This window comes from Coloeus monedula, assembly GCF_965178545.1.
Source record: "Coloeus monedula genome assembly, chromosome: 2".
Classification (NCBI taxonomy): Eukaryota; Metazoa; Chordata; class Aves; order Passeriformes; family Corvidae; genus Coloeus; species Coloeus monedula.
The window spans coordinates 57,875,971-57,903,613 of NC_138782.1; the positions used below are offsets into that span (position 1 = coordinate 57,875,971).

The 27,643-nt window shown below is 38.4% G+C and overlaps 1 protein-coding gene across 7 annotated transcripts; it reads left to right on the forward strand.

The window, feature by feature from the left end:
- SERAC1 (serine active site containing 1) lies at positions 1–25,092 on the forward strand. 7 transcript variants are annotated; one of them, XM_082277022.1, is made up of 19 exons: positions 82–490; positions 1,054–1,193; positions 2,375–2,466; positions 3,788–3,824; positions 4,128–4,264; positions 4,584–4,673; positions 5,600–5,731; positions 7,292–7,413; positions 9,434–9,562; positions 10,886–10,999; positions 12,287–12,449; positions 14,677–14,827; positions 15,556–15,697; positions 16,469–16,569; positions 19,606–19,703; positions 20,239–20,421; positions 20,788–20,931; positions 22,839–22,976; positions 24,324–25,092. In XM_082277022.1, the coding sequence occupies exons 3-18, from the start codon at positions 2,376–2,378 to the stop codon at positions 22,967–22,969; spliced, it is 1,965 nt and encodes a 654-aa protein (XP_082133148.1). In that variant the 5' UTR covers positions 82–490; positions 1,054–1,193; position 2,375; the 3' UTR covers positions 22,970–22,976; positions 24,324–25,092. The 7 variants fall into 7 exon arrangements, with proteins under 7 accessions (XP_082133150.1, XP_082133148.1, XP_082133144.1 ...); XM_082277018.1 differs by having other exon boundaries at positions 22,839–25,092; XM_082277020.1 differs by having other exon boundaries at positions 1,106–1,193; positions 22,839–25,092.
- Positions 25,093–27,643: the final 2,551 nt, after the last annotated feature.

Consider the following 27,643-nt stretch of genomic DNA (forward strand, 5'->3'; position numbering starts at 1 on the left):
GGCCGCCGCAGGGAGCGACGGTGCCGGCGGAAGGTGGGAGCGGCGGCCGCGGGGGGGGCGCGGGGATGGCGGCCGGCATAGCAGGGGGAGGCCGGGGCGCAGGATAATGGGTGTTTTGTTCCTCCCTGTTGGAAGGAGGCGCAGAGCCACTCTCGCTTGGCTCCTTTTACATGTTTCATTGCTTAAAGTTGGGTTTGCGGTAGTGGGTTTTGTTGTTTTGGTTTTTTTTTAATACGCCCCAGTTGCGCAGTCGCGAGGCGGGTCGGTGGGCACCGCACCCCGGGGCGGGCCGGGGCTTGGAGCTGCCTAGACTAGCTGTGAAATAGGGTGCGAAATGGGTCCTTTTGCATTAAACTCGTGTGCCCCTAAGCATGAAAAGCTCAGCGTGAGCCGGCAGAGCGCGCTCGCAGCCCGGAGAGCCATCGGCTGAACCGAGGGCAGCGTAGCCGGCAGGTCCAGGGAAGGGATTCTGCCGCCCTCCTCCACTCTGGTGAGACCCTCTTGGGATCCCTGGGCAGCCTGCAGCTGGCTCTGGGTTCCCCAGCATCAGAAGGACATGGGGCTGCTGGAGCAAGTCTAGAGAAGGGCCACGAAGTTGATAAAAAGGACTGGAGCACTTTTCCTATGAAAACAGACTGAGGAAGTTGGGCCAGTTCAGTATAGAGAGGAGAAGGTTGCATTGGAGACCTCACAGCAACCTTCCAGTATCTGAAGGGTCCTGAAGGGAATTCAGAGAGGGACACTTAATCGGGAACTGTAGTATAGAACAAGGAGTAATGGGTACAGATAAAAAGGGGAGAAATTTAGACTAGATATTTAGAAAGAAATTCTTGACTGTGAGGGTGGTGAGACACTGGAACAGATTTCTCAGGAAGGTTGTGGGTGTCCCAACCTTGGAAGTGTCCAAGGCCAGGCTGAGTAAGGCCTTGAGCAACACGGTCTAGTGGGAGGTGTCCCTGCCTATGGCAGGGTTCTTTGGATTAGGTGGTCTTTAAGGTCCATTCCAGACCCTTAACATTTGATGATTTACTGTTTGCTCTTGGACCTGAACAGAAGCGCCTGGCAACAGAGAAGTGGCACTCACTTTGGCCTCCTGTGTTTGCAGATGCATGTTGTAGATTTTAGTAGTTTTGGCACCTGCTGTCACTGAACCACATTTTTCTTGCAGACTGTGGTTAGAAAGAAGAGTAAATGTGAGTACTGTGATTCTGTGAGTAAAGGTAGTGAAGGAACTGTCGTGAGACAGAGAGTTTGGAGGCAGGAGAGGTGTCTCTAGAGGACTGATTATCAATGTCTGAAAAGTGTTTCACAGTGTGGTGTACTCTGTTGAAGTGAATGGATGAACAATATTGAAATTATGAAGTCAGAAAGCAGTCTGCAGTGATTGTGACAGTGCTGGGGTAGAGCTGATGTTTTTCAAAAATCTCCCAAGCAAGCAAGACAGAAGGGAAAAATCAAAACCTGGGGAAATGAGAAAAGAGGGAAGACATGTTAAAATAATGAAACAAAAGGAGTCCCCTTGTTTAGAGATGTTGGATACTGATGATAAAAATCATATTAGCACTTTTTTTGGTCTGTAGAGGTTACCTTAAATTCAAGGAAAATATCAAGCTTCCATATTTCAACATCAGGTTTACATTATATCACTTTGCTTTAATTGTGATTGTGGTAACAGAGACCTAATTTGACATTTAATAAGGGCGTCTATGTTTCCAATGAGAACTTGATTAGTACATGAAGATACTGGTGTGTTTTTACATCCATTTAAACACATTAACTCAGTATTTCATTTAATATAAATGCATCGATGCAGACACTGAAATTTCACTTCAAAGATTCAAGTTTCATGTTACTTCTGCAGCATATGCAAAGAGTGTTAGTTGATATGTAGTAGTTCTTTAAGCCTTGTTAGTCAAAATGAAAGACTTGCTTGCCAGCACAATAAATTATGAACTTTAAAAGCAGTTGGTTACTGAGTTGTATTAAATCCCGTGTCATACTGAGTAATGTCTTGATGGAGATATGACCATATCTGGTACTTAAGGAAGGGTGACTAAGAAGTAGGGAAGGAAACTTTTAGAAGCAGAGAAATTAATTGGAGATACTTAGTCACTAGAATCAACAGTAACATAATTGAGAAAAAACTGCTTTAAACTTTTCTTGTAATTGAAATTCAGCCCATTAAATTGAGAAGTTTATAGAGTTCTTTAATTGGAGCGCTTTATATAGAGCAAAATGACAAACATAGTTTATTGTGACCTTTGCCATCATGACCTTTGCTGTAAAAAGACAGAAAAAAAAATGCTACAGGTTTTCTGCTGTAATTCTTAAATCAATCATTACTTTTTTTTTTTTTTGCTCCCCCATTATGCAGAATGTCAGTGGCTGCTTACTGTGTATTTTGCTACAGAAAAATAGGAACCTCTGGTCCAGCCACAAAAACACACCTACCCTGGAATGATATCAGTAAGTACATGTCACTGTGTATTGATCTGAAGTGTTAATAAAAAGAAATGAGATGACACCATGCATAGTTAAATGATACTTAAGTTCTAAGCCCTTGAACACTTAGCGGTTAAAAGCTGCTGTTTGTCCCTGCTCTCTGCTTCTGACCTTGCTTTGCATACTGATATGTAACATGACACCAGCAGATTATCTAGGAACAGATACAAACACTAGATGAGGGTCTTTCCCTAACTAAATGTGATCTCCTTAAACTACCTTCAATTTCACTTGTATCTGATTTTTTTTTTGTAACTTCTAGAGCCATGAAATAATTACGTTCATAAACAGTGAATAAAGCTTGTTTCTGTTATTTCTTTTTCCTTTTTTACTCAGCTCTGCAGTCTCTCTTGCTTAGTCTCTGCTTTCTTTGGTGCCTTTGGCATATAATGACAATTCTTACAATTCTGAAATTTATTTCTGAGCATTAAAGATAGGATATTTCAATTTCTGCTCTACAGGAAGCATTGCATTTTTTTCTGTTTCAAACTTCTCTGCCTGTTATTTCTTCAACATGTAGCTGCTGCCTCTTGTCTGCATGCAAAATTCTTATGGCCTCACAAAGATGGAAGCTGGTAGCAGTGGTTGTGGGGCAAATCTCCCAATTCATGCTGAGGAAAAGAAATTATTCATGATAGGTGAGATTTGTTCCAGTGGCTTTGCTGCTACTGGTAATGATAAGAGTTTCTCTGTATAGAGATCCTTATATCCAGATAATCATATCAACTTTGTAGATACAAAGTAGCTGAAATCTGATAGGAATCATTAGGATTAAAAGGCAAATTGTTGCAAGTAGCATGTGTTTGTTATCTTCAATGGAATTACTTTTTAAAATGTTTTTTCTTATGGAGACTCTGCAGGCCTTCTCAAAGAACATACACAGTCCTGTATGTAAGAAACATGCTCCAACATGTAAGAAAAAGCAAACTCCTTAAAATTAGAGTTCCAAATAACTGCTAGTGTTACAGGCAGAGAAAGTTTGTTGTTTCTTGTAGCTGAGCAATGAATGCAATTGAGAGGTAGCAATATTCAAAGTAAATAGCACTGGCAGGATACCTGTTTTATCATCTTGCTTAGGAGAGCAGGAAATCCAAATCAAGTAATGTTTTCTCCATTTGTAAATTTTGGTTAATAATTTCCTGGAAGCCAGAGAGCAATAGAAAATTTTTTTAAAGCTTGTTCTTAATGGCTGGTATTCTTACTGTCTGATTATCAAATGGTAACTGTGTTTATATTGAGGTGATGCACACAACTTTGTTTGACATTTGGTTTTATTTTTTTCAAGGAAAAATTGCAAAGGTAACTGGATCGCTTATACTAGGGTAAGTTGTAACTGATAAGCATATACATAACTTATGTTAAAATTTTAATATATGTATCTCCTAGAAAACATGCTAATATTAGGGGATGTTAGACATGGTAGAATATAGTCTTGAATCAGAATTTCTGATAGTTATAACTTATTTCAGGTTTTGTAGCCTTTTCTGTACTTTGCTAGATCAAAATAATCTACAGACTGTTACATATTTTGTAAAATCTGGATGATTTATACCACTGTAGTTGCTAACCTTTTTTCATTATGTTGTTTTAGTTGATATTCATATGCAGTTTTCTTTTCTTTAAAGAGGTTTTGTATTCATTACATATGAAGTCCTGTCCTTAAATAAGTTACTGCAAATTGATACTCAAGCTCTACATCAAGAAAAACTTAAATCCTATGTATACGTACGTACAGCTTCTCTACGTCCAAGTGAATATCAAGGTAAGATACATAATTTTTTGAGTTCTGAAAATAGAATTCTAAGAGAATAGAATGTTTCTGAAAGTTTCCTTATATAACAAGGAAAGTTATATTTCCTGAGGTCTGTTACCAAGAAATGTCACCAAATTTATTTTAAGCTGCTGACTGTATTTTTTTTAGGATATTTTTTTCTATACATAGTTCTCTATATGTGAGATAATTCTCTTTATATAATGTCTGTATGTATGCGTGTGTGTGTATTTTTTCCCATATATTTATGAAAAGTGATGTGAGGGAACTGTCTTTCAGAACTTCTACTAATATAAAAATACTCTTGTAGGGATCACATACAAAGCCAGAAAAGAAATCCATAAAGCAGTGAGAAAAATTCTAGAAACAGAAGCTAAAATCTTCCGGAGACCTTTTAATGGTAGGTATTGAAAGCAGGACTTTATGTATGATGATTATTTTTAAACAGTAAGAAGTAGGGCATTTAGCAAGTAAAATATTTTTTTCTCACAAAGTTACCATGTTCTTTTCTTCCTGAAACAGTGATAATATAGCTTATAATTTCTATATTAATATGGATTACCAGTCAGTTGTCTATTTTCTATGTATTAAAACAATTTCTTTTCTTAAAGTAAGTGAAAGTGATGGTTAAGAGGAGATTTGAGGGTTGGTTTTTTCCTTGTTCCAGAAGAGATTTAAAACTTAAGTTACCAGGTTAATATTTGATACCAGTTTTGTGTACAAAAGGTATTTGTGGGATGAAATACTCTTAAAATCTCATTTAAGAAAAGTGTGCTATGTTTTCATCAAAATTGATAATATTAACTGAAAGCAGCACACTTTTTTGGAACAGTGTTGCTGCTTTTGAGTAATTTAAAACAAGAATTTCCATTTATATAAGAAACTGTGCTCCTGAGGCATGCTGTCTATTCTCATTTAACTCTCCGTTAAATGATTATAGCAATGTGCATCTCCATTGTGTCATCCTATGAAATTAATTGTTCAAGGTCAGAGCCTCAAGAGTTGCTAACAATTTGCAGCTCCTGCTGTTAATTCTGATTGGTAAGTGCCAGCCAGGGGTTGTGGGTGTCACATAGATATGAAATATCGACTTGGTGCCACTAAAATGAGTCAAACTCACCATTTCAAGACCAGCATTTTACTGATGCCATTCTGTAGTTGTTTATTGTACTAATTTAATGTTAAAACGTTACCCTCTGAATTACTGTGAACGAGTAATATTCAGATGTTAGAAAAAAACATGTTTCCTTATTCAGCACAGAGAAACATGGCAGGTTAAAATGTTCATTAATAATAACTTGGATTTTATTTGTTTCCTGGTCAAAGAACAATTCAGTACCTTTGATGGAGAAGATCATGAGTGTGCCTTATGGCTTCTCTTAAAGAGAAGTCAGTCAGAAGACAAAGCAGTCCGACTGCAGGCTGTACAAGACCTGGCAAGCAACAGTCACTGGCATGGTAATGTATGCTGATGTAGCCTAATTTGTCCCAGAAAGTCCACACAGTCTCAGTTAGCTGTTCCAAGTCTGCTGACAACATGAAGAAAAGCTAGTAGCTGCAGGAAGCATAAATATGCTGGGAAACTTGGTCTAAGATGTGGGGGAATTATTTACATTTCAAGTAGGTGTTCTTTCCTAATACCCGGACACAGTGTGTGTGTCTGCAGAGCAGGCCTCTCTCTGTTTCCCCACCAGAGATTTGTAACCATTGCTGTGGTGTGGAAGAGCAGTTCATGCTCATTAATTCCTTGGGCTTTCTGTTGGGACTGCTAACACAGTCTCAAGTTTTGGCAGTGATTTTTTTTATAAGGCTCTGTAGGAGTGAGTTTAAGGCCATGGTTAAATTAATAAAAATTGGTTAGGAGCTGATAGGTAGTAATGACAAACCAGAGGTAGAGGGTCTGTATGTGCAAGCATTATCTGTAAGCCATTTTTTGTCCTAGTTATTACTTAATAGTAATAAGTTCTCCCTCTTGCTCTAGCAACAGGTATCCTTGAAACCCCAAGTAAAGGGGAGGTGTGGGTATGTGTATTTGTGTTTCCTCCTCTCTCCTCCATCACCAAGCTACATAAACTAGGTGACATTCTATTCTTGACATTCTATTCTGGACTCTCGTTCTGGTAATTTGGTCAGTTGTGGATCTTTCACTCTTCCAGTGCAATTCCACACTGGGATTTATCTTGTTTCAAATTGCCTCTTTAAAATTCTAAGTAATTTCCACAGGGAATTTACACCAATAAACTGTTTGAAAACATTTGAAAGCTAGGATCTACGAAAACTGAAACTTTGTCCTTTGTAGAAGAATACTGTTAGCAGGTGATTTCAGGATCTCAGAGCCCAAGATGTCCAGTATCAGGAATTCAGTTGCTTTTTATCTCCCTCTTTCTGTAGTGCTCATTGTTGTAGTATTTGGGTGTTTCACAAACACTGATTATTGTTGTCAACTGCCTCATGAGGAAAACAGGCTTTTTTTAACCTGATGTTTCAAAACCAAGTCATAGAAAGTTTAGGACTGAAAGTATGTGCTAATGTTTCACAGCTAGGACCAAAGTGTTCAGCTCCAGTGAGTTCAGTTTGCAGGTATAAATGATCTCCACCAAAGAAAAAATACTGCCAATCTGCAACTGTGAAAAGTGTATTTTAAATGGCTTCTCAGTTTTGTTCTAGAATTGTATAACAATAACAGGAATAGAAGGAAATTTTTATGGAAAAAAGTATTGATTTACATCAAGGTTATATTTTCTTTTCCTTCCGTTTGCCACTGAATGATCAAACTGGCCTTTAATGAACAGTTAGTGCCCAGGTGTATTTCAGCTCAGTATAGTGCTGGTCTAAAATCTGCAGTTTTTAACTTTTGGCATCTGTGGTTATAAAATCAAAGGATTTTTTTAAGTAGACTGTGAAGAGATGGTTCTTCTTTTCAAGTATATTTACGAAGTAGATCACAAACTACATTTAAAACAAAATTAAATATTTAAAGTTAGGGTTAAAACTAATACTGAAATTCTTGTACAACAGATTATCAGTATGGCACAGTTGCTCAAACCTGTGATCAAAGGACTGCTATAGGTTTGGCTCGATCCAAGGATGTCGACCGTCGCTTTTTCCTGCCTCCACCACCACTGCCAAAAATAAAGACTGTAAGTAAAGGAAAAGTAGGTATTAGATGATTCTTAGTTGCTTCTTTTTACTGCTTTTGTTGTTGTTAACTGTTTAAAGTGGAGTTCTTCTAAAGTAACTAACTAGTAGTAAAATTAAGACCCAAATGTATGATATACCCCTGAGGTGTATCTGTGTTAACAAGTGGCATGGTGGAAAGAAATAAGGTTGCAAGCATTGATAAATTGTTGTTCTTGGACTATATATCCAGATTACATATTTACAAACAGTGAAGTCTGTGCCAGTTACCAGTCTGACAGAGGCACTGCTTGTCTATACCCAATAGGCAGTGTGAAGAAATCATGCCTTATTGACACTGACAGAATCCTACACACAGAGCTCCTGGAGGCCTTTGCCTCCTCAGTACTACTGTGGTGCTCTGCTGTAGGCCCACCTCTTCACTGCCAGCTTTTGGGTGCCAACAAATCCTTATTGGATAAATTTGGCCTTGCTTTCGTTTAAAGTTAATTTTTACGTGTGTGTGTGTATATATTATATATATGTATGATGGCCTGAGGAGTCATGTCATCAGCTTCTTCAATAAACAGCTAGCATATGAAGTATAGTATACAAGGTATTTTGTAATGCTATAAGAATGAATAATGCAGAAGGCCCTTGTCAGAAAATACCTGTGTATCTTATTCAACAGAACTCTGAATATGTGCTTTGATTGGTAGTGATATTCTCAGTTTTTGCTTTCTTGTCTTTGTTACGTTATGTGATAGCAGATCTGTACCTGTCAGTCCTTAAATACTAGGTTACACTAGTATATGGTAATGGATATATATTTACAGCAGTAGGATTGCTAGATGATTGAAGCTAAGAGTTGCCAATCTGCTGCTTAGGAAGTTGAAGCAAATCATTGTGGCAGCTCTACACAAATAAGTCTCCATCTCTGATTTTATCAAGGATTGGAATAACTGCAAGTTCCATGACTGTGGGCAAGTAAAATTACTTGTTGAATCTATCAAACAATATATGGATTGTTAAATGAATACTTACATTAATTTTTTAGACAAAACCTTAAATGTCTTTATTTTTTACTAGTAATTTATACATTCATTTTAATGGTGCAGCACCAAAAGCACAGCATCACAAGCTGGTGAATGGGGAAGGTGATTGTCCCACTCTGCTCTGCACTGGTGTGCCTTGAACACTGTGTGCAGTTTTGGGCACCGCTCTATAAAAAAGACATTAAGCTATTAGAGAGGGTCCAAAGGAGGGCAACAGAGATGGTGAAGGGCCTTGGGGGAAGCTGTATGAGGAGTGGCTGAGATCACTTGGTCTGTTCAGCCTGGAGGAGACTGAGGGGAGACCTCATCACAGTCTACAACTTCCTCATGAGGGGAAGCTGAGAGGCAGACACTGATCTCTTCACTCTGGTGACCAGTGACAGGACCTGAGTGAGTGGCCTTGAAGCTCTGTTAGGAGAGGTTTAGGTTGGATATCAGGAAAAGTTTTTCATCCAGAGGGTGATTGAGCACTTGAACAGGCTCCCTTGAGAAGTGGTCATGGCCCCAAGCCTGACAGAATTCAAGCAGCTTTTGGACAATGCTCTCGGGCACATGGTGTAATTCTTGGGGATGGTCCTGTGCAGGGCCAGGAGTTGGACTTCTGTGATCCTTGTGGGTCACCTGCAATTCTGAGTATTTTATGATTCTATGAAAATTCTGTGTAGTTAAGGGGGAACTTTTAAGTTTCCTCTGCCAAGAGGAACTGGTTTTTCTTCTGCTCTTTGGAGCCATTAGAATAAGGCCACCAAAGTATGAAGTGTAAAGCTTGCTTTTCATCACTTATTTGGTGGTTTTAGAATTATCAGTTTCCAAAGTCTTTACAGGTATAACTATTAAACTGAAGTTGCAGAGCACTTAAGTCCAGGGTTCATATTTTATGGCCTCATTAGTATGACTGATTCCATTATTTCAAATACTTATTTCTTCTGTGTTTTGCTGCATGCTTTGAACAAAAAACCTAAAAGCTATTTGTGCTTACTTCTCACAGGATTATCCCATAGAAGATGAACTTCGCTTGTTGTTGGTATCTTTACCTCAGACTGGTCTTGATCCATGTGTCCAGTACTTCACATCTCTTGCATTACGTGAAAGTAGCCAGACTCTTGCTGCACAAAGGGTGAGTTTCCATCTGCAGAACAGAACTGTTTGGGTTCTTTGTTCCTGCAGAGCTCAGAGATACAAACCTTTTTCCATATTTTTGATCGTTGTAAGAGGAAGAGAAGTACAGACACTTTGTGATTGTAGAACATAAGCAAAATCTCTTGTAAATACAGTGTCTGCTTGAAAGCTTGTTTATATTTCCCAGCTGTACTAGTTGAAAGGTCTAGTGCAAGATTGTATTTTATCTTCCCATTAAGCAGACATTTCAACACTCTGTCCAAGACTTTCCTTCCCCTTGTGCTCATAAAATTTTTCACATTCCATCTTACTGTTGTTTGAATGTTCTTTTACTGATGAGGTTATTAAACCTCTGTTAAGTCTCTAGTAAAATGGTAGGTTGTTAGCACACCTTAAATAGTAAACTCTGTTACATCACATGGAAATGCCTCCCTGAAACAGGTCCCTGTTACCAAACCAGAATTGGAGTAGTTTATGGTCTGTTTGGACTTGGATCTAGGAATGCTTCAACTCTGTCTGTGCAACAACTTCCTAAGTGGCTTTAGGAATGTTGTTTAAAGTGCCGTTATTATTATTTTAAAGTAATATTTGTTATGTCAGTTTCATCCACTCTCTCGTGAATTTTTTGTTGTTGTTGTTGAAAAGTTCTGACTTCTTTAATCGGTGATTGTTATAAGATGCAATAACAAAAATGAATGTCATTTTAATAACAATGCTTGTCAATCTTCATTTATAAAGTTTTCAGAGTGCAATAACTCTTATTTTCTATGACAGAGTTATGTGTGCTATTTTTACACTATCACTCCTTTGTTGTTTTCACAGCCAGAGCTCGTGCTACAAAGGGAGCTTTGGTAAGACACCACACTTGGAAGTATTTTGATTTTTGTTGAGGTTATGTTGGTCTTTCTGCTGTGTGATTAAGAGACTGGTCTTCAGAGGCTGTGCCACATACTGAAGACCTTTTTCCCTCCTCTTCTAATTTTTGCAAGTCTAAAGATAATCTGATTCTTGCTTTTTTATGCTTAAGCAAATGATCTTAAAAGATGACATTCATTAACAAAATAAGAATCCTACATTTTCCCCTTTATTGTATGTTTTGAACTTAATAGACTAAGGAGACTACAGACTTCCAGTTAAAAATAGTGAATACTTTAATGATGTACTGTTGCTTAATTTGTACATTTTGAAAAGTGCATGCATGCTGTGCACTCTTAAAAGAAATTTCTGTAGATCATTACACACTTAACATTCTAGTTTAGAAATCCTTTTTTTTATGTAGCCATTTGAAATGTGTTATAATTTTTACTGTGTTTCATTTCAGGGAGGCTTATGGTGTTTTGGAGGAAATGGACTTCCATATTGTGAGACATTGAGTAAAATCCCTTCAGAGACAGTGGAACTCTTTTGCTTGCAGGCTTTAGTACAGCATTCTAAGGTAGTTTGTCCTTTAAACTGTAACTGAAAAGCTACATTTATAGACATTCCTTTCTAATGCACTCTCATGTACTGGGAAGGAGTTGTCCTTTCCTTGTCTCCTACCCCTCACTCTTTCTGTAAGAATGTTCAAACAACTGAGACAGGTGTGAAATGAACACATTTGTGTAACAAACTAGTTTTTTTTCCTCAGGGGGAAGTGTATGTAAGTTTTGTTGTTGTTTCTAATACGCCCTTACAAGTTCCCCTGTACTATACCTGTATGTATCATTCAAGAAGTAAAAAAGCAGCTCTGAAATTCCAGATTTCTACAAAACAAAATAGCCTTGTGAATTCACTCTAATCAGAAACCAGAACGGAATGCAAACCTTACCCATACATAAAGGTATTCTTTGGGTAGAACATTGCACAGCAAGCAGCTAATACAGTGTCCTTCCCAGGACCAGTCTGTTTTTTGCAGACACAGATGAAGAGTGTGGAAGATGTTTTGTAACAGTGATTCTTCTTGTTTCCTATTGTTACATTCTTCTGTGTACACTTAGTTGTTCTCAAGCCTAGAACACTGAGAAACAGTGTTGAGAACACCAAATTGTTACTGATAGTAGGGATGGATAAAGTGCAGTTTCCCAGTACTCTTTTCACATCTTCCATATACATAGAAATTCTGACTTAGTCTAGAATTTGTTATAGTCTAGATTTTCAGTTTAAGCAAGTTGTGACTGTACTCATTCCAAATGCCTGTTGAAAGCTGCAGACTCGAGGATATCAGCAGTTCCAAAGCTACCACACATATTCATCTGGACTAAATTGTTGCCCTTAGGATCAGTAATGATAGCAGTACTAGCTGGAATGCAAAAAAAACTTTTTTTCATTTCAAAGAGAAGGAATTATAATGATTGCATTTTAGGTGATGGACAGCTGGCTCTGGTTGAGATAGTGCTTTAGCAAATGCAGACAATTGACCTGTTCAGCCTCTTGACCTTGAGTTAAAATTTGATCATGCTAAGTGGAAACCATTTCATCTCCCTCAGATGTGAAGAAGAGTAGAGAGGTGGTACTCAGAGTTTTTCAAGTTGTCAATTCATAGAGATTTTGCATTTTGCGTATTAAAATACTTATTTCTTCTTCAAATATGGCATAATAAATTCTAGATTAATAGTAATTCCTATGAAACAAGGGCTGTGTTATACCTGCTTCTTAAAACTCCCTAATTTGTGAATTAACAGCATCTAAAGAACCTTTTGCTGAACATCTATTTATTGTCACTGTATTTACTGTGTAATGCCAGATTTCTTCTCACTGTGATAAAATTGAAGCTAAAGGAGGCCTTCAGTTATTGCAGAGGATATACCAGCTACGTAAAGATTCAGCAAAGATACAGAGGAACATAATTCGCATTATTGGGAATATGGCTTTGGATGAACACCTTCACTCATCCATAGTACGTGCAGGTAAAAGGAAAGCTGTCTCAGTGGTAGATTTCTACTCCAAAAGTTTCAGATAAATAAAATAAATAAATAAATAGAAAATATCAATGTGCTGTTCTGTGTAAGTCCAAGCTGGCGTCTGCCTGTTAAAAGTGGTGTGCATTTTTAATCTCTGTTACACAAACGGGAAGTAGCAAAGGCACAGGAAAAGACGGTGAGGGTGGTTAAAAATTTGCAATGGCTGTGATAAAAAGAATAAATAACTAGACTAAGACACTTGGAAAAAGCAATTGAAAGAGAATATGACTAAGATTAATAAAATTCTCTTCACTGGCGTAGAGGAGGCAGAGGGAATGGTCATCTGCTGTTAGTTGTAATGCAAGACCAAAGGTTCTTGTACATTAAAGTATAGAGACAGAAATAAATAGTATTTTTCCATAAACTGCATAACCAAAATAAAACTTGCCACAAAAGATTGTGGTAGTTGAAGATTTACAAAGTTTCAAAGAGTGATTAGACAATTCATATAAAGAAAAATCCACAAAGTTCTACACATGGAAACCAGGTTGGCTGCAGAAAACCTGAGGGTATAGACTAGAATCAGCACTACATAATTGTCCTTTTTTTGCTCTATTCTTATATTGTTCTGCAGCTTCCACACTGCTCACTTCTGAAGAAAGGCAGCTGGACTATAAAGGCCTTTGTTCTGAGCTCTGGCACCATTCTTAAATTATTATGATTGTTGAAACCATATGTGTAGAAGAAGAGATTGAAACAGGAGACCTGTCAGGAGCTCCCTGGGACAGAGCTCTCAGTACAAAAGGAATTTTAGACAGTGAATCAAACTCCAGAGATGAGCAGTTGGATACTGCTAGTCCAGAGCTGGATAAAGCTTCTCATTTATTGCTGAATGATGCATAAGAAGAAATAACCTCTAAGGCTCTTTTTCTTGCAAAAGCTGCTGGGACAGGAAGAAGAAAACCAGCGATGTACTGTGTAATAGCTGTGATGGGATATTTGGGGGCAGAACACTTATCTTTGATTCTGAACACTTATTTTTGACTCTTCATCTTGGCTCATTTAAGAGAACTGCAAAACCAGAGACCAAGCTAGTTTTACTCAGACTATCTTGGCAGTCTTCCATTGTGTTTGGAGAACTGAAAGTAGACTTTAGATAGTATTCTTGTTAAGTACAACTTTCACAGTGGTCCGCATATATTCTACTTAGGAACATAATTTAAATACATTGTTCTTTAAAAAAAAAAATCCTCAAAAAAGTCCTCAAAGGTACTAGCAGTTTTGTTTGTTTGTTCAAAACAAAACTGAAATGTCAATTCGTTCTTTTCCTCAGTCTACAGTGAACTATCTTGAATTAGCAAGTTACTGACTATACTAGTAGCAACATGGTTTTCAAACAATGCTCATGAAGTAAACTCCCAGGTTTTATTTATGAACTTGACTGTAATGTAGTTGTAATTTATAGGCCACTTTTGCTGTCAGCAATAAAATTTATCAGGATTTTAAAGAAACATGTGCATATGCACATAAAATATATTCCTTTACATTTCTCACTAGTCTCTGAACATTCCCATCCATGTTTAAGAAAATTTTACACCTTAGGTAGAGTATCATAAAGTGTCTGTAAGTCATAGTATCTTTGACTTAAAATTAATGAGGGTTGTATCCAATTTAATTGTCCTATGTTTCTAGGGTATAAATAGTATATAATTTTTAGAATAGGGGAGGTGATTTTAATTACTTAGAGTTTTCCTTACTCTGGATTTTAAAATTAAAAATTACTGTACTTTCACAGCAAGCATCAATTTTTTTACCTGCCATTGCTCCTGTAGGTTGTTTCCTGTGCCTTTCTTATGGTTTAACTTCATTGTCTCCATCTTCCTGGCATTTTACCTGCAAAAAGAGATCTGAGGTCTGTTCTTGCTACAACTGTGCTGACCTGCTGATACACTTCCTTTTTATTCTGAGAAGGGGTTCTCCTTCAGATCATAAGCTGAACAGTAAAATACGTTGCCACCTTGCCACTCTGACTTTTTGAATTTTGGAGATTCCACTTACCTAGCCTTGGCTTTCCTGAAGTAAAGAGTAGATTGAAATAATTTATTTTGACATTACCATTCTTAAGTTTTAACATCTATTTTCAGAAGTATAGTTTGATGGGTGATGTTTCTGAATTCTGTTGTTTGGATGATGTTTCTATTAGTTAACCTGCCACTTCATTTTCTCAATGTAGGTTGGGTTTCTGTACTTGCTGAAGTAATGAAATCCCCACATGTCATTCAGTCTTCTCATGCATCCAGAGCTTTGGCTAATCTAGACAGGGACACGGTGAAAGAAAAATATCCAGATGGTGTTTATGTCTTACATCCACAGTATCGTAGCAGGTAAAGTAGAAGGAGTCATTTTACGTGCTGTACTTGGAGGCACTTATTCTACTGTTCTGTTACAAAACTTTGGCAGAGTTGACATCAAAGAGCTGCTGTACTGATGTCACCTTGCCCCTCCTGCTCTTTGGTGAGTTGAGAGGACTGAATTTAGATTCTCAAGTAGAAGAACAACAGAAGTGGTTGCAGCAGTCTGTAAATGTGAACAGAGTATTACTGGAATGCATGGAGAAATCTGAACACAAAATATGAAATTAGTTGTTGCTTTGTGTGGGTTGCAACTGTGACACTGCAACTGTGACAAGACACTGGGATACAGTGTCTTGTAATTATTCTACTGGCAACAGCTCTGTTGGCCTAAGATGCAGTAAATTTTCATCCTTATTAATAGTGATTGTGTATTTGGGACTGAAGCAGTCTCCAGTGTGGGGTGTCACTTAGTAGCAACTATTCCCTGGGTCATTGATGTAACTCAGGTTACAGTGAAGCTCTAATATGATGATAAAGCTGGAGCTACCGAGCCACATTAACAGTAGCTGGAGGGAAAGGTCCCTAGTTTTTGTTTTTATCTGAGTATGCTCTTTGAAATATCATGAAGTGTTGTCCATAAGATAAGAAATCACATGTATTGTTAAAAAAAAGCATTTTGGCATCACTTAGGTTAAAAGTTCCAATTTGCTAAAAGAATATGTACCACACATCTCTTAAAATTTCCTTTTGTTGATCAGCCAGCCCATCAGAGCAGACATCCTTTTCATTCATGGTCTTTTGGGAGCAGCATTTAAAACCTGGAGACAGCAAGACATTGACCGGCATTTGGATAAAAAGACCTCAGAAAAGGAAGAGGACTATATTCAGTGCTGGCCAAAGGTAAAAAGACAGTATCATTTTCACATGTGGCTGCTTTTCTCATTAATGAGAGCTGTCCAGAGCATCTAGAAGATTGCTGTCTGGCAGATGTCTCTTTTGAATTCAGTTACTTGTAATTTATTATACAAGTAGCAGTTTTTGAGTTCCTGATGATAAATTTTTGTTAATGAGTTGTTTGTTGTTCTTGCATGGAAAAGTCCCTGCAAAGTTTTATATTCTCAACATCTTTCGCATGCTAGTGAAAGAGGAGGCAATGGCTACTTTCCTTATGCTCTCTGTTTTTTTTAGTGGAATGTTATTGCTGAGGAAAAGATTTATAAAATAGCATTTTAAATTAACTTCCCTTTCTTACATAGGTGTCTGAGTACCTCACTTTGTGCAGGTTGCCATTTAAGTGTTGTTGGTGAATAAGTAACTACTGCTCCAAGCAAACTCACACCTGTATAGCCACTAAAGTATCTCTGTGAAATATGAACTGTTTAGTCCTGTTGGTAATCTTAGTAACTCTTGTTTCACCCAGGAGAGGGAGCCAGCAATGCACGAGTTAGAGATGAATCTTCATTCTTTGCCTGCTTTGTGGCTCAGGAACAATCTAGAGTTCAGCAAGTAATAACAGAATAATAATTGAGGTATAAAATGTATTTGGGGATTAACTGAAGAGCAAAAATCTTGCTTGATATTGTCCTCATAGTAGCATCTTTCCTCCATTGCTTGCAAGAGTTTAAGTACTTTAATTATAAGCTCCTTTGGTTTTGCTTTTCTTTAATTTAGACATGGCTTGCTTCAGACTGTCCTTCCCTTAGAATCATATCTGTGGAGTATGACACCCATTTGAGTGACTGGAAAGCAAAATGTCCTGTTGAGGCTCACAGGTAACAAAAGCAGCATTTGCAGTTTGGAGGGGGGGCAGGAAGTAGACCTGTAAAGCTGATCCTTGGGATCACCTAGTGTGAAGGAGTGAATTTAACTTTTCCTGTTGCTTTGAAAAATCAAATTTGGAAAAATACTAAGTATAGTCATGGTACGCTTAAGTTTTTAGCCTCATGAATAGCTACATATGGCAATTGCATTAATTCTTACAGTTTGTTCCCCTTCATGTTAAGGGACACAGTAAATTATACTATTGGTTAATGAAAATACAGCATCAACTTTATATCTTAAGGTGAGTATTTTTTAAAGTGACACAATAATGCTTCATAAGCACAGCAAAAAAAATCACTGTACTGTGGCTTTATACTCCTGATAGAATGAAGCATATATTTTCATAGAATCGTTTAGGTTGGAAAAGACCCTTCAGATGACCAAATATAACCATTTACCCAGCACTGCCAAGGCCACCACAAAACCATGTCCCTAAGTACCACATCCACATGCCTTTTAAAAACTTCCAGGGATGAACTCAACCACTTCCTGGGCAGCATGTTTCAGAGCTTTACAACCCTTTTGAGGAAGAAATTTTTCCTAATATCCAACCTAAACCTTCCCTGGCACAGCTTAAGGCTGTTATCTCTTGTCCTGTCACTGGTTCCCTGGGAGGAGAGGCCAGTCCCCACCCGGCTGCAACCTCCTTTCAGGTGGCTGTAGAGAGTGGTAAGGTCTTCCCTGGGCCTCCTTTCCTCCAGGCTAATCAATCCCAGTTCCTTCTGCCTCTCCTCACAGGACTTGTGCTCCAGACCCTTCACTGGCTCCATTGCCTTTCTCTGGACCTGCTGTAGCACCTCAATGTCTTTGTTGTAGTGAGGGGCCCAAAACTGAACACAGGACTCGAGGTGCTGCCTCACTAATCCCTTCCCTAGTCCTGCTGGCCACACTGTTTCTGATATAAACATACTTTTATTCAAAAAATGGTACTTTGATGATAAAATATGACAACGGTATCTGATTCAATCAGAGTGTAATTGCCCTTGCCAGACGAATGGTGTTTTTACTGACCTTGAACAGGGTAGGTCAGAGGAGGATGCTACCATCAAATGTGTTCCTCATGAAAAATAAAAACACTTTGGGCCTGTAAAGGTTTTTTGTCTTTAATAGAATTTGGTAATTAAGTTCTGTGATCTTTAAATCAGAATCCTTCAAACATTTATGCAGATACTTAAGCGTGTAACTAGTACTGTAAATTTGACTTGTGTACTGCAGCAGAGGCATGTACATGGCTGCTTACAGGTTAAGAATCTGAAAATTAATGATGTTTTTTGTGCAGGGAAGAAAAAAATTCAACATGTGTATAATGGACTGGAACTCTGTGCTTGTTCATTCCCTCTTCCCTCTGGCTATATGAAAGATCAGTGCAATTATTGCATTAAAGAAAACATGGAAGCAGGGGAAAAAAATAAGGAAGACATGACTGTTAATGTGCCTATTTGAAATTAGGCAGAAAAATGACAGTAAGAAGCATGTAGGTGGTTACCTGTGCAGGTCCAAAGAAGACTGGAATTGGCTTTAAGTTGCACCAGGGGAGGTTTAGATTAGGTATTAGGAAAAAATTCTTCACTGAAAGCATTGTCAAGCCCTGTAAGAGGCTGCCCAGGGAAGTGGTTTATTACCTCTGTCACTGGAGATAATAAGGAGGCAGATAATGCCCTTAGGGACCTGGGTTTGTGGTGGACTTGGCCATCCACCTTGGGCTAACAGTTGGACTCAATGGTCGTACTGGTCTTTTTAACGTAAGTGAATTCTATGATTCTAAGAAAACTCTTCCTGTGTCTGTCTGGAGTAAGTATGTTAAAAGAAATAAACATATATTTCCTTTTGTTTTCCTAAGGTAACGTCTTTTTCATTACAAAATGGAAAATTACATTACCTGCTATTTATGGTCACCCAACCATAGTATTTGATCATTTTATAATTTGATATGGCTAATAATAAATGAAAGATATTGAAGATATTTCTAACTAGCAGGAGCAAAGAGGTCGCAGTAGAAACACACCCTTACGTTTGCTCTTAAATGTGTGGTCTCATTCACTGCTTCCGAAGTGAATTTTTATGTCTCTCTGCTAGCCTAGAGCATACTGTTCAACTGAAAAGACACATCTGATTATCCTTTTCATATGTGTTATAAAGCAATTTCTGGTGAGAATGCTCAGATCAATAGAGACGAAGTGAATTCTTTTGCACGGTGGTTGCCCCCATGTCCTGATGTTTTCATTACCCAAGGGCCTTCTGTGTTTGATTCTTGTTACACTGCAAGGAGTAATGTAAAGTGCTAATGTGGCACTTCCAAGCTTGGATTGGGAATTGGCATTGGTTTTGTTTTGGTTCTACTGCAGATTCATTTTAAACCTCTGATGTGTAGCTTATCCTTTCCAGAGCTCAGTCTTCTCATTTATAACATGGAGATTATTGTGCTTTCAGTACTTTTCAGCACTACTCCAGTATAAAGCATTTGGAGATTGTTGTCTGGCAAATGTAACTGACATTACCTGTGATTTTTTTTTTTAACTTATCAGTTGATCATGCACATAGCTTTTAAATTTCTGTACATTGCTCTACATTTTGAGCATTGTTTAGCAAAGTACATGAGGTTTGTTCATGTTGGAGGGGGTAAAGTTCATTATGTGCTGATGTCGCTTTCATAGAATAAAAATTGTTTTGCTACAATGTGTAAATGAAACTATCTAAAACTCCATAAAACAGCTTGCCAAGAAAGCAGAAATGTTTGCTGAGCAAAATTAAAATAAAACTTTCTAGCAAGAGCAAGAAACTGAATTTAGCTCAATTCCCATTGACCTTGTGAAGCCATCCTTACAAAAGTTTTTGGCCTTTTTCAATGTGGAAACAATAATTGAATTGTTAATATTTGTTTACCAAATTCACTTTCATAAATGTGCAGCACTAAAATTCATTGTGGTTTAACATTGCCTTTTAACCTGGCATGCTCCATTATGCCTGTGTTTGTTTCTTCTTTGCAGGAAGTCTATTGCTTTCAGGAGCAGTGAGCTGCTTGACAAGCTCAAAGCTGCTGGGATTGGAGACAGACCACTGGTGTGGGTATCCCATAGCATGGGTGGTAAGCATGTTGCCTGTTTCATATAAAGCATTTATTTGCAGTTAGAATTCAGAATAAGCCATTAACCAAATTCAGGTAAAAATGCAATTATTCAGAATAGTTCATTTAAAAAATTGGCAAAGACCTAAAAATGAAAAACAGATTTCTACTTTGTTACTGCATTATATTTAATAGCATATACATTTTGAAAGGATTTTTAGTGCTGTTTGTTCTTACTGTGTTGATTTAAAAACTCAGTTGAAATTCATGTAAATGGAAATCCAAAGGCAAAATTTTCTCCATGATCAGGCATATAGTAAATGTCATTAGCAACACATAAAGCAAATCAAAATTGGATTTGCATCATTCATTGACATTTTATATTGATGCCTCCTCAGGCTTGGTTTGGGTTTTTTTCAAGTTAATCTTACATATTTGACAATCTAAGGACTAATCAACCAAGGCAAGAATGTGGTAGTTGTTTCATGGTTAATATAGCATGATCATTATTTCACAGGGATTTAAATCCTTGCATTAATTCAGCTTCTGTTGCCAGGTCTTCTAGTCAAAAAGATGCTGGTGGATGCTTCCAAGAATCCAGAAATGGATAAAATTGTAAACAACACCAGAGGAATCGTATTTTATAGCGTACCTCACCATGGTTCCCAGCTGGCTGAATATTCTATAAATGCCAGATACCTCCTCTTCCCGTCTGTGGAGGTTAAAGAACTCAGCAAGGGTACGTTCACTTTGCTACCATCTAACAACAGGGAGCTCTGCTAATCTGTTCATGGTGCTTTGGGGTTTTTCATCGTGCTGTCAGAAAAAGCTGGGTAAAAACAACAAACTCCCTTTTTGTGTTTTGGGTTGTGTGTTGAATTATTGCAAGTAATTCTGAGTAGCTGTTTCATTTGATTGCAGAGGTGAGAGGAAAAGGGGGAGTCAGAACAAGTTGCTGCATATGCTTGTTGGAAAAAGGGGATTACAAACAAAATGCTACTCCTTTTACTGTCGTAGTAATAAAAACATCTCTTTAGCAATGCACTCTTGCCAGAAAAATGCTATAATCTTATAACACTGCAAAAACTATGTTGCTCTTTTTCAGATTCTCCTGCCCTTAAAGAGCTGAATGATGACTTCTTGTCTTTTGCCAAAGACAAGAAATTTTCAGTGCTGAGTTTTGCAGAAACCCTACCAACACACATAGGCAGCATGATAAAACTGCATGTTGTACCTGTGGAGTCAGCAGGTAAGTGAGAAATAGCCATTTAATTTATTTAATTTGGTATATATTGATGTATCATTGACAATGAGAAAGGGTTATAAATGTTACAGTAGAAAAACCTAGAAAAATGCATCTGTTGTGGTGTGGGGGGTTTTGTTTAAACTTTTGACTGAGCCTCCCAGCTGAGATCAGAAGCAGCTATGTTTAGATCTTAGAATAGCAGTTTGTTTGTTTTGATTTTTCTAAATGAGAGTGAGGCTTGTTGAAGAAAGGAGGATAGACCCTGATCTAATGTTACACTGTTGGAGTCCTTTCCTCTGTAGTTATGACTACTTGTGGTTTATCTTTGTATCGGTAAGCTGAATAGTGTTTCAGATGCTTCTGTAAATTCCAGCTATTTCCTCCTTTAAAAAGCTAAGAAAGAAAATTAGTAAACTGCTAAGGGAAGGAAAAAGTCACAAAGCTGGTTTTTAGTGCTGAGAATCCTTTACCTTTCACATCTCATGAACTCAAGCAATAGAGTTTGCCTCCTGAAGAGTTCCCTCCATCTTTTTGCCTTTTGTAGGAAAAGGGAAAACCAGATTATTTTTTTTCTCTTGCTTTTTTTATATGTTCAACTTAGAGAACTGTTTCAAGTCTTATATTTTCAGGCTTTCTTTTGCACTGCCCAATGTATCTGTAAGGCCAGAAACCATTGCTTTGTTAGGTTTTAGATCAGGCTTTCCACCAGCTAAATCCACTAGCTTGAGTGCAAGGTCAGATGCTCTGAAAAAGGTGTACTATACATCCCTGTTTCTCTGAATCACTATTTAACAGTATTTTTGCAGTATGTCTTTCTTGAGGAGCAGTGTTCTGCAAAAATGTTGCTGATGCGCTTTTATTGTCAAGGACTGAAAAACTGGACTTTTTTTTGTTATTATTTAACAAAATAAGATTAAAAAGAGGGCCAAATAACAGAGCCCAAATGAGCACTGTGCACTTGTCATTTTGTAGCATCTCTCTCCTCTTCTAGAGATGACACCCAGTGCAGCACCTAAGTGCTGTTGAAAACCCTTAGAGGGCACATGGCAGTTCAGTAGCAGGACACTCATTCTGTTCAAAACACAGGCTGACAAGCAGGAAGCTCCCTGATTCTTGCATGTCTGCTTGGGCACATGAAAGCAGAGCTTCGTCCTGCTCTAGTGTAATCTTATGTGGTTAAAGTTCAAAGCAAAATGGAGGATTTCTCTAGATGAGAAGTGAATAGACAATAAACTGGAATCTGGCAGTAACATCATCCTAACTGGAAAGTTGGTAGTAATGGCTGTCAGGAAAGAATAAATGCTGTAGTGTGCCCCAAAATCAGTAGCTGAAAATGGAATATTTGTATTCTACAATTAAGCAATGTAAATATTTCATTTACCTGGAAATGTGTGTAGTGATTTGCAGCATATTTCAGGTTCATTCTAGTACAAATTTTAATGTCCACATCAAAGTATTTTTGTAAGGAATATGGGCAGTTAGTGGTGATCAGATTCCAGATACCATGCATTAAACTACATCCCTGATCATATCAATGCTTAAACCTCAGTCAGGACTGTGCTGTTGGTCAGGCGCTGGTAAATGAACTTTTGTTTCAGCAAAGTTGTCTGTATGGAGAAATGTACATTTGTGTAGTTTGAACAAAGGCAGCAGAACTCTGACCTAATGGTGTAGTGTGCCAGTGTGGGTTTTGTGGCAGCATTGAGCTCTATCTGGCCATAACTGTGTACTGATGCTTTTAGCACATGAAAAAATAATGATGACCAAAGAGTTATATTGAAGATAGGAGAAGTTGCTTTTGAGAGAGAAATTGCTAATGCAAGATGTTCTTTTCAGTCTAGGTCACCTTGTGAACTCTGGTAGTTTTCTCTTCTCTTTTTTCTTTTCTTTTTTTTTTTTCCCTTTCCCAGACTTAGGAATTGGAGACCTTATTCCAGTGGATGTTAATCATCTAAACATTTGTAAGCCAAAGAAGAAGGATGCTTTCCTATATCAACGTACACTGAAGTTCATTCAGGATGTTTTAGCCCAAGAACTGTGAGACTGAGGTTTTGCCCTCCTTTCCTGCTTGTGTCCTCTTTTTGGTGTAACACAGAAACTTCTCCTAACATTTGTTAGGGGATCTGCAGAATTACAAGGGTGCTATGTCAATAGTATCTGCTGCTGAATCATTTTCTGTACATCTCAAACTTTAGACACCTCTCCAATTTATTTCTCAAAATACATTCAAAACAAATACAAACTTGACAAAAAGAAAGTGTGTGCCCAGGATATCTTCTTTTAGCAAAAAAAAAAAAACAACCCCAAGGCTGCTTTGAAAGCAGATAAATATACAGCTGGGATATAAAGTCTTATAGAGAGGATTAGAAACTATTAACTGAGGTGGTTATTTGTTGTGTCAAAGGGGAGAAGCGGCATGTGACTGCTGCAAAGTTTTGGTTTATTGTTCATGTTAGGTAACCTGACTGAAACCTGAAAAAGTAGTATCCAAGTGAATGAAGGTGGCATTTTGGTCGTGGCCCAGTTACAGGAGGTTTTGTCATTTGTGTTTTTATTTAATAGACCACCCAGATTTGCCAGCGGTCATGGCATCTGTTTTTCTGCATGAGAAAGAGACAGGTTGGTAACTTGCCTTACTTAGAAAATTGCCATTGTTTTAGTCTGTTTGTATTAATGAAAACAAAAAAAGATAAATATTCACCTTCTTGTACATTTCCCTCCTAATCTTAGCAACTTGTGACCTTGCTTTCCTTAGGACAGGGTATATTGGTCAGCCAGGGCAGTTCTGTGCTTGTTCACATTGAAGATGTGCTCAATGGGCTCAGCTCTTCTGCTTTACTCTTGGGACACACTAAGAAGATGGTACATTCAAATCCCTGACTCCTGTTACTCATACAGAAACCTTTCTGTAGCTGATTTAAAGAGGAGCATTGAAAATGGTCAGGTGGAGCACAACAAATGTAGACCCTGACAAGAAAGGTAATGCTTAGAGTTTGGAGCTGAGGTAGAAAAAACTAAAGCAGGAAAAAAATCAGATTGTAAGGCCTCACTGGAAATTACCACAAATGGTTTGGTTTCTTGGGGCCCAAATAATGTCTGTTGGTGTAGACACAGAAAAAACAGCAGTGTCTTATTTGACTCTGTTTATGTTTAGGATACCATAACGGTACTGATGAGAAATCAGTATTTTTAGACAGATAAAAAAATGTCAGTGCACAGTCACTTTTTTAAAGTCTTAGATATTTTGCACTGTGGTTAAAAGCAGCCTTGTGTTATTGTGGTCTCTTTACTTCCTTTCTTTACACCTGCAACCCTCTCTGAAACCAAGCATAGGCTGTGTAAGGCTGTGCAGCCTTTGCTGACCATTTGTTAAATAGGGTCTGTATTGATGACAGGCTTGAGGTGTCTCCTCACGTCACTTCTCTGAGATGGATCCAGTATTATTGCCCTTCAAATGATGGCTGTGAAAGCTCTCAAAGAGGTGGGATGCACCTTGCAATTCTGCATGGACTTGGTGCTGGTGGGCATCACAGTCCTGCCAGGTCCTGAGGCCAGCCCAGCGGGACACTGCAGCTGAAAATACACTTCTGCAAGTTGAAGGAGTTGTGAAGTAAAGTTCACAAGAGCAGTACAGCACTACACTGGCAAAAAGAGCATTTTCCCCCTAACTGAGATGTAGGTAAGAACACTCCATGGCAGTATTTTGTATAGAAAATGTAACAGAAATGTCGTAATTTCTAAAGAGCTTTATCTTTTTACACTGTGGTCTAGACTTCAGAGTGTAAATATATTAGTGCACTTTGTATTCACAAAGTAGAGAGTATGTGGAATTCATGGTGAATAGACAAGACTTCTAATAACTGAATGCTTGTTTAGTGTGACAAATCTATTGGTTTTAATAGACTTCTTTGGCTTACACGGATTCAGATCAGTGACATTAAACATTAATCTTAGTAAATGCATCTATGTTTTGTAACTGGAACTCTTAAGGCAGTGTTCTCCTTTTTGTAACTCTATTTATATATGTGTAACTTCTAAAACTAATATTTGGTGGGGGAGTTGTTAGGTTTGGGGGTTTGGGTTTTATTTTTTTGGAATATAGTAATAAAATGTGATTTAAAAAATGTCTTGGATATGTCACAAAGTGTATTAAAGGTTAATGATATGCTGGCTGAATACTCTGGACCATGTTAATTTTGTTAAAGACCTGCATTATTTTTTGGTGATTGTCTTGTGCTGGGACAATGTAACGTTACCCTTCACTTGGGTAAGAGGCACAGTGCTGGAGGCCAACTGCTCAGCCACATTTTGCCAACCTGAACAGTTTTTCAGTTGTGCTCTTGGATTTTGCAGCAATGCCTCCTGAAGTGTATACAGACATTAGTTTGAGGGCCAGCAGGTCTGTTGCGTAGCATTCATGTCTGCTTCCCATTAGGAATTGGATGCTTTTGTGCTTCCTGGTGCCACATTAATTGAGAGTAGTGTCTTTCTGGAAATTCTCAGGTCTCAAATTACTCTTTTAATCCCATCCAATGGCTCAGCTGCAGGTGTGTGGCAGGCAGGTTGTGTGTGAGTCATCTGAGGAGATGGTGTTTCATCTGCATTGTGGCATCCAAGAGTAAAATAGTGAGACAGGAAGGGAGGACTAAAAGGGGTTGGTCAGTCCTCTTGCACTTGTTGTCCAGCACTGTGGTATAACTTTGTTGGTGTTTCTAGCAGCAACAGCCACCGAGTGTTCAATTGCTGTGATTAAAGTGCTGTGAACTGGCTTTTGCTGGGATTTCTGCTTCCTGGTGCCAGCCGGAGCAGTTGGCTGGAAATGAGAAATTTTCCATCTGGTGAAAATGGCAACTCTGGATGAAAAGGGAAAAGCAAAAATGTTGTTTTGTCACAGTGAAAACTCTAACCAATGTTTCAGTTCTCTTTCTTTTTGTTTGTTTCAGTGGTAAGCCCCCTAAAAAAAGCAACATCAGGCAGTTGCTTTACCAAGGAGAACCACTTACCCACCCCAAACACGAATGCAGCAGAGCAGCCAGATGCCTGCTGCAACTTGAAGCTGCAGTGCTGCGGGCCCTGGGCAAACTCATGCGGTGTCTTGCCAAAGCATTAAATAAGCAGACACTTGTAGACTTGTGTCTGGTAAACCATTCATACCTGGCTTCACAGCTGCCATCAACAATTTTTAGATTGCCAAGGGCTGGGTTCATGACCTGAAAAATGTCATGGGATAACCACTCCCTACAACCCATGTATGTCCCTGAAGGCTGACAGCTAGCTGTCACTGAGGACATTGATTTCCATCGATTATGTCCCAGTGAGGATGGGCAGCAGAGCTGAGAACAGAGCTGTGCTGTGGGTTCCCTGGTTGTGGACATCAAGTAATGAGGGTTCAGGTTACTTGGCCTCTTTGCATGTGGTGGGGGCTGGCTTAATCCCAAATGAGAGGGAAAGCATCACTGCCTCCTGCAGTCTGAGTTTTCTGTAGTGATTTCCAAAACATGGAGCAAGTCTGGCCTTGCTTTGCTTCCACTGACCATTGAAATTAGAACCAGGTCACAAGCAGGTCACAGGCTCCTGCCTCTGAGAAAACACTTGGCTTGGATGTTAGGCACTGGTGTGGAAGGTAATTTATTGAGACAGGAGATTCCTCATTCTGTGCTGTAACCTTTTCAGCTGGACTGTCTGTCCCCTTCCCTTGATTTGCTGCAGCTGAGCAGTATCTGCTGTCACTGATAGCATAAACCAGCGAGCTGCTGGGATTCATCCTTCAGTGGGCAGCTTGCCACAGACACCGACATAAGATGGAATGCTAAAGGCCACATCCGTCTCTTATTCAAGGAGAGTAATAAAGCAGATTTTATTTGACTTGTATAAATCCAGTTTAATTGGCTTTCCTGCTAACACTTTCATTAACATGTAAATTAGCTGTCCTAGAGCTGTTAATTATCTTTGCAGAAAATGTTGGATATGGTCATATACCGTACTCTTTCTTTTTTACTGCTAATGTTTTATACTGAGATGTGCCCATAAATATTCACTGTATTTTTTTTTTAAGAGGAGGACCAAGAGGCAAAGGCTTTGTGTCATCTTGCAGGGAAACGAGTCTCTTGCTTTAGCATTATTCACCAGCCTGCAACCACGTTAAACTGACACTCACAGGAGAAGCTTAGCACTGGGTTTTATGGGCTTGGCCTTTGAAGGTTCTGGGGATTTTTTTAAAGTGTCTGGCAAATGAGAGAGCAGAGGAGGGTGACAGGTGCTCAAAGGCAGCATCCTTTCTGACAGGACCTCTTGTGTTCAAAATTTGGCAGTGGCAGAGAAACCAGGTAGGCATCATGAGGAAGAAAATGGCTGAATTCCCAGTGTTCAGGAAGCTGAGAACAAGGCAATTAATTTTCCTACGGAAAAAAGAAAAAAACCTTAACGTTTTGAATACATCTTAATTTTTTTTAATTAGTTGCTTTTTCAGCTTCACCAACTGCTTAAAAATGTTCTCCTTCCTTTAATAATAAAAGATCTTGATGCTTCTCTTAACAAGTTACCATGACAAGTTGCAATCTGGTTATGGTTTTTAAGTGCCTGCTTTGCACAAATGGCATCTATTGTGTGCAGTTTTACCCCACAGGCAAGGCAAAAAGGACCACCTCTTTCCTCATCTGCACTATGGAAATAGAAGACTGACATGGTATTTGCTTATGAAGACACAGAATGGGAA